Genomic DNA, 7,601 nt, shown 5'->3' with positions numbered 1-7,601 from the left:
TAGTCATTGGCTGGGATGGGGAAAATGATGGCTTTCAATAGAGCAGACAGTAAAAGACTAGACCTAAAAATATCTAGAAACTTAATCTATAACATTGCTACATTGTTCAGTTTTTGAGGTGATGTGTCACGAGCAGGGATCCCAGTTTTCCATTTGCCATGGAAAAACATGGTAAAACCTGGATTTTCTCATTTTAAGAAGAAAACCAAGGATTTTCTCTTTTTAAAGGGAAAATGTGGGAAATGATGGGTTTTCCTTTGTAGGCTGGCAGAGTTCTAGCCTGCTAGGGGCTGGAGGGAGAGGGAGGAGGGCAATCAGGCACGGGGCACCACATGCATGTGCATGCACACACATACAAGTGGCAGCCAGGCAGCTTGGAGAGTTGCTCCCTGCAGCTTCCCACAGGTAAGTCTGGGGGATGGGAATTGAGGCCCCCATAGTGAAGGGGGAAGTTGGGCAGAGCGGAGGCTGGGACATCAGCAGGGGTTGGGGGTGGGAAGTGAGGGGCACCAGTGGGGCTGGGGAGGCTGTGGCTTGGGAGTGAGGGGCACTGGCAGGGCCAGGGGGCTGTTGTGGGGGAGTGAAGGGCACCAGCAGGGGTGGGGATGGGCTGTGGGTTGGGAGTGAGCGGCACTGGGACTGTGGGTGAGGAATGAGGGGCACAAGAAGGGGTGATGGGATGTGGCTTGGTAGTGAGGGGCAATTGCATGGGCAGGGCACCAACATATCAGGGCTGCTCAGCACCACAAAGCAGTTGGTGGGACAGCTACAGCTGGACCTGTGTCCTGGTGAGGAAAGGGGGCATGGGCAGCTCAGATTTTTCATGATAAAACCCCCAAAGTTAAATGCCAAAATTGATATATATATTTAGAATTATTTTATTATAGTGATTGAGGCACTGGTTAGCTTGTAAACTGCTTTAAAATTGTAAATATATCAATAAAACATTGTGTTCAAGTGATACCTATATAGAAGAGCCATGGGGCTCTTTAGCCTGGAAAAGCACAGGCTCAGGGGTGATCTGATGGACACCTATAAGTTTATCAGGGGTGACCACCAGGATCTGGTGGAACGTTTATTCACCAGAGCACCCCAAGGGATGACGAGGTTGAACGGTCATAAACTACTTCAAGACTGTTTCAGGCTGGACATAAGGAAGAATTTCTTTACTGTCTGAGCCCCCAAGGTCTGGAACAGCCTGCCATCGGAGGTGGTTCAAGCACCTACTTTGAACACGTTCAAGAGTAAATTGGATGCTTATCTTGCTGGGATCCTATGACCTCAACTGACTTCCTGCCCTTTGGCCAGGGGGCTGGACTCGATGATCTTCGGAGGTCCCTTCCAGCCCTAATGTCTATGAAATCTATGAAATAAAATAGCATTTCATTTTAATACTGGAAAAATGCAGATTTTGGTTTTTCAAGGCAGAGATTTTGCTTTTTTTTTTTCCTAATCAGAGAATTTGCCATTTTTAAACAGAGAAAACCAGGATCCCTGGTCATGAGGAAGCCCATAGACACCACAGAGCTAGAACTCACTGCTACAAATAAGATGCAGAAGTGGTTGGGCTGCAATGCTCTGTGTATTTCTGGATGGTGTACAGAATTTTCAGTAATAGATTTTTTTTTAAACTTCATCCTATTTAAGATACTGTTTACATCATGGCAGAATCCCTGGCAGTAGCCATGGCATTTTTCCGTCTTGGACATGCAGGTATTTGAAGCTTAAAAACTACACTGACAGCAGTCTTTAGCTGACCTTGCTGAATGCAAACTAAAGATACAAACCTCTTAATAGAGAGTTATTAATTCTAAGAAGCACATTGCCTCTGTCCTTTTCTCCAGACATGATCTCTGAAAAATCGAAGTTGACAGAGCAGCCAACCATTTTTTTTACACCTATGGGAGGGGCGGAAAAGGGGCGACAGTTAGACTAATTCTAGACTTGATGCCTATTATTTTATAATGTTTTGAAATATGAGTAGCTATTTGTGGAATTTATATAGAATTACACAACAGTCATATTCAAAAATAACTATACCATTTATATTCATTGTTCAGTTTTGACTTTTCACACCGAGTCAGGAAGAACTCGTTGAGTCTCATATTCATTGATTTAACTGAGGTATTTTGAGCATTGGTTTTGAATATAAGGCACTGAACATTTGTGGTTTTATTATTTGGGCATCATATTTGACATTTTTTTAGTACATGATCTCATTAAAATGAGTCACGCGCAGCACCAAAATAAGTGTATTCTGACAGTCTGCTAAACTAATGTATTCATCATGACAAAACATCGTGATGTTGCATGGGACTCGTCATTGCATATTGGTGCAACGTAGTAACTTACAGCACACTTATTTTGTAGAATTACATCAATGAGCTGGATATACACCATTGGCTATTTACTGCCAGCTACAGGAAAGTGAAGAAAAGTTTCTCTCCCCCCTATGGAGAGGGAAACAACCAATTCATTAGTCTGCTTAATGTTCTCCATACAATCTTTTGTGTGGAATGCTCCAGTTTGTCTTTCTGGTCTCACTTCTGAGAGGTTCAGAACATCTGCAACTCCCATTAACTTCTGTGAGAACTGCAGGTGGTCAGCTGCCCTGAGGACTGGAACTTTTGGGAGCAAGCAAATGCTCACCCTGGATCCCCCAATCTAATAGAGATCACATCCAGACTGAGAGTCATATGTTAAAAATCAAAAGTCTTACCATATCTGCTTTACATTACTTCCAAATGTATAGTACAAAACAGACGCATTTTGCTAGGAGGAGACTTCTTATTTTCCTTCGGCTGACTGGGCTTGGGAATATATGCCTAATTAACAAATTAAGACAATATTTGCATATCAAAACAGAAGTTACTTACTTTCAACCCCAGCAAATACACTCAGTGTCACTGTATTTGGTGCTGTGAGTGAAAATTAGTACCTTTTTAGTCCCAATTCTTTTTCAGTCCATCTCCAATCCTCATTCTCTACTACATTATTTCCTTGCTGTAGTCACCCACCCTGGCGATCTTCAAAAAGTGTCTTGATGCCCATCTGACCCTAGTGATCTATCCTGCCCAAGTGCAGGGGGCCTGGACCCGTTGATCTGTAAGGTCCCTTACAGCCCCTAACAACTATGAAACTATGAAAAGAGTGTTAAAAACATACAGAACTGATAATGCACACTATATCAATGGTTCCAAAATGTCCAGGAACTTAAATTAGAAGAAAGTATTGTAAGCTACCGATTTGATAGCTTCTCTTTTATCTGTTCTATGTTATACCTAAGGATCTACCAAGCTTGTTGGCTGCTGGCCAATATGGTGGGCAGACTGCAGGGCTGACAGCTATTTTCACAGGCAAAGTGTGATCCCCCAGCATTTGGTAAGCTGTTTTTTTTTCCTCAGGGCACCTGTCAAAAATGCGGCATTCTACCATGATTTTGGTAGGTCCCTAGTTAAATGGCTAGCAAGAAAGCATAACATACAAGTTACTATGGTAACTAATGTGGAAAATTCTACAATTAACAAAGAAAAATAAGGATTTTACACCTTCCATTTTAGCACAGATTCACCGAATCATCATTCATTTCATGCCAGACCTAAGAGCATTATCTTAAATTCTGCCACATTTTTGGCAAAACCCATATTGATTTCACTGAAGTTTGGGTTTCAGATGTGAAGTATGTCTACAACACAGACTATGGTGTAGTGCAGAGATGCCTGCTAGCTTGCATATCAGAAGCAGTCTAGCTATGACAGCACAGGTCTTCAGGTGGGCAAATCTATCCTGCTAAAAAAGTTTCATGCTATTGTGCCTGACTACTTCTAGTACCTGTGCTAGTGAAGTCAACTCTAAACTACACTACAATCTGATTAGCACTCAGTTAACAAGAAAATTACACTGCTCCGTATATCAGACCTGTAATAACAACAACAACAACAAAAAATGGATAAAACACTAAAGTCAATTTTGCTAAAAGAAATTTAATTGTAGGATATATATCCCTATTTTTTTCTGTGAAAATTAATTCTTAACTGTATCTTAGTAAAGTAATAGTGACATTTAAAATATCTTTGATACGGCTTTGCTTTTGATATATTTCCAAATAATTCATATATGCATTCAATGCTTTATTTTTTCAGGTAAAAACAAAACAACTGTGGAATATACAGTACCCTGGTACTCGGATAATAACTTAAAATGATAAAAGTGAGGTTAAAAGGTAGTAATGATATCAAGTTGGCAGCTTTAAACCTATCTACAATTTGCTTCAACTTTAAATCACTGCTGTTTCTTCAGAGCAATAACTGCATAGCATCTGGGGGATTTCACAGGATCAAATAGCTTCACCAGTCCAGACCAGGCAATGTTGTCCTGTAAAATGATATATGATTAAAGTACATTAAAATGTGTTTGACTTAAAAGCTAAAATATGGGAATTAATCCAAATTTTAAAGCATAAAATGCAAAAAAGTGAAAATGTGACTTTTATGCAAAGCAGGAAAAGCAGTTACTCACTGCTAAACTTACTGGCAGCTTTGTTGTGAACTGACAAAAATGAGTATGAAAAATAAAACAATCTGTGGCTCATAGTCATTGCATTATTTCTTAGATGTTCTCATGTGAGAGTCTACCACCCATTCTGAACACAGATCCCTTATTTTATAATTATAAGCAAAAATGTAAAGGGACAAATCCTTCTCATTTTATTCACGAGTACTACTACCCACATGAACAAGGCACTTTGGATATAGCCCTACCATTTTATATGGCTTCCATCATTTGGGATTTTTTTTCTTCTCTAGAAAAAGCACAGATTTGGAGTCTCCTCATGCCAGATTAAGTATTACATTTATAAGTAAATCAGTGTTAAATGCAGCAGGTCTAATCTCCTGTTTTGGAAATCAGACAGATCTCCATGTGATCTATTGCTTGTTGGCATTTGGGAAAAATACATCATTATTTAAATATTTCAAAATTGCCTCTCTCTGTAAAAATACCAGTTAGGACAAAAGCAAACATTTATTACAACTCATTTGTTCCAAGTGCTCTATGGAAGAGAATAAAGCAAAGATTTACTTATGATAAAATAAAGCTGTTAAAATGAAAGTTTTATAGTGGAAAAACGGAGCTGTTCAGATGAACGTGTTTAATATGAAAAAATTATTTTGACCATAGCTTATAACAGAAACTGAAAAGACACACCATTTCTTTGTAACAAATTACTTTTGTATAGAAAGTGTTTTACTACTACAGCCTAAGTGTGATTGTTACTTCTGAGTTAATCAGCCAAGTTCTTAGACTAGGAGGGTGAAATTCAAATTAAAGTTAATGTAGCAGCACCTTCTTTCTGTATACCAGATTTAAATTTGGCCTCTTCAGACCTGCTATGTTACTTACATGCCTGTCAGTTGATTATTTGCTTGCAAAAAGCTGATTTCATTTTATGTATTAGGTAGGTATAAAAATAGCCCATGTACATTATTTACCTAATCCAAAGTCCAATGAAGTATGTGGAAATGCTCATGATGAGATCAATGAACACTAGATGAGGCTATCCATTATTACTACTTGAAAACTATAATATGTACATAGGGAAATGTTTCTGTAGCACTTTCAGTACTTATTTTAATGACTAAATTTCTCAGTGCATAGTACAGAAATGAGATTAGTAGTATTTTTTTTTACCGTCTGCTGACTAGTAATTACCATACAATTAAAAGAACATAAACTTTATTGTTGTAGCATTGCTGAAAATAAAAACATCTGTTGGGCATATGTTTAGACAGAGATGGAATGAACACTTAAAACTTGTAAATATGATGAGAATAGTAATTCTGCAATAGGGAGTCTGTTGCTCAGTGAATAATTTGGCTAACACTCCCAGCTGACTAATACAGCCTTTAGGTTTAATAAATTATAATGTGAACATACCTGCTCTTTGAGGTAGCAAAGACGATCCAGGAGTATCAACATTTCTATACAGGGAGCCAGAACAACTTTCAACTGAAAGAAAGATTAGATGATATTAAACCTCTAGAAAGGTAGCCAACAGATTATTAAATGGCTACTCATTTCACCAGAAATAATTTCTTAGAATAAGAATCATTTCCTCATAAATGAGTCGCACAACTGATAACTTCCCAATTCTTCCCCATCCATTGAACGTCTTCAGAAAAATCAGTCTAGTTAAGATCAAAAGTCAGTGAAAGATCAAGGAAACTATGCTATTTGGTTGGCTTGAGGCATTAGTCAACAAGCAAATCATACAGGAGGCACAAAGCTTTTAAAATGGGAAATAATGAACTTTAATAAAATGTATTTTTATTAAATAAGTGCCTGGAGACCAATCTGGGTTCAAAGAGATTCTGATACTTCTTTCTTCACAGTAAATCCCCCTTGAAAAGGACTCTTCCATGTGTTTGCTTTATTATTTGACTGACACCTAATATAGTTCTGGAATAGGATATGCTCAAAACGTGAGGTTTTTTTTTTGTAGACAGCATATCACATCATACAATGGTCCACCCCCATGTAAAATTTAATAGGGCTCTATTCTAGACTTGCCCACATATACAAAGTAATGTTTTTAATCCTTTGATTTTTTTTTTTACCATATTAAATGCTTCCAGCTCATTCATTCTAGGCCTGTATTTTTCATAGTAATCCATTATACGGCTGTCTGGGAGCTGCAACAGGAAAAAAAATGACAATTAAAGCCTTTTCTATTACTTAGTCCAGCCAACTTCCAAAAATAAATTATTTTTTCCTAATTAAAAGTGAAATTGAACTGTACTGATACTGTAAAATGAACTCTGAGTTTTATTTCCAAATTACTACTTTTCTAAGGTTTAAAATAATCTTCAAAGTAGCAATTTTTTCTGGTCTCAATTACTTGTTCTACAGTTAACTTTAGCATTTCATTCTAACATGAAATATTCAGATATATTAATTATTCAGGAGGCTGAAGCCATTCTTAAATGAGCACCACACACTGAAGTGCAGGTGATATTCCCATTTTTTACAACAAGCCTTTCACATTCATCCTGTGAAGAAATACTAAAGGGCTTATAAAGGAGTCAAATAAAGGAGGGCATATAGTGCACATAGTAACAGAGTGAGGTGCCAAGACTCTGGGGTTTTATTCCATATTTGGCCAATTACTCACTGCCGGCTCCTGAAGAAGCTACTTAATTTCTCTGTGGCTCATCTGTGAAATGGATAAAAAAAAATCTGTATCTATTTTTCTCCAACTGTAAGTATCCCTGCAGTTCTCCTCTACTTCCCCAGGTGTCCTGATGCAATTTTACTAACATTCACACTATAGGAAGTTCTACACTTTTGGGCTGCTTTTGGTGCAAAAAAAACCAGATACTTCATGAATTTTGCCTGAGCAACGTGAAGTTTCCCTTTTTGGTCATTAGAGGCTACTGTACTGATTGTGTTGCAGTAGCAGTTGGAGCTGCCTTCCGTACAAGCTCTGTATTCTGAGCAGGTCAGAGCTCTAGAGACGTTGCAGCAATCAGAGCAAGCAACCAGGTTTGCCCATAACATATGAAAGTAACGAGGGCCCAAAGGAAAGGAAACCCTCCCTCTGAGTG

The 7,601-nt window shown here is 38.2% G+C and overlaps 1 protein-coding gene across 2 annotated transcripts in view; it reads right to left on the bottom strand.

The window, feature by feature from the left end:
* Positions 1 to 3,963: 3,963 nt before the first annotated feature.
* Positions 3,964 to 7,601, bottom strand: part of METTL25 (methyltransferase like 25) — a 171,136-nt gene continuing 167,498 nt past the window's right edge. For both annotated transcript variants that reach the window (XM_019514805.1, XM_019514806.1), the window contains 3 exons: positions 6,615 to 6,689; positions 5,935 to 6,006; positions 3,964 to 4,374 (listed from right to left, as the gene is read on the bottom strand). In XM_019514805.1, coding sequence (XP_019370350.1) covers positions 4,282 to 4,374; positions 5,935 to 6,006; positions 6,615 to 6,689 — 240 coding nt within the window. In that variant the 3' untranslated portion in view covers positions 3,964 to 4,281. The remainder of the gene's footprint in view (positions 4,375 to 5,934; positions 6,007 to 6,614; positions 6,690 to 7,601) is intronic.

The sequence above is a fragment of the Gavialis gangeticus genome, unplaced genomic scaffold (assembly GCF_001723915.1).
Source record: "Gavialis gangeticus isolate Ggan-Ray unplaced genomic scaffold, GavGan_comp1, whole genome shotgun sequence".
Lineage (NCBI taxonomy): Eukaryota > Metazoa > Chordata > Crocodylia > Gavialidae > Gavialis > Gavialis gangeticus.
The sequence above is the reverse complement of the archived record's forward strand: the minus strand, read 5'-3'. Positions and strand labels throughout refer to the sequence as shown.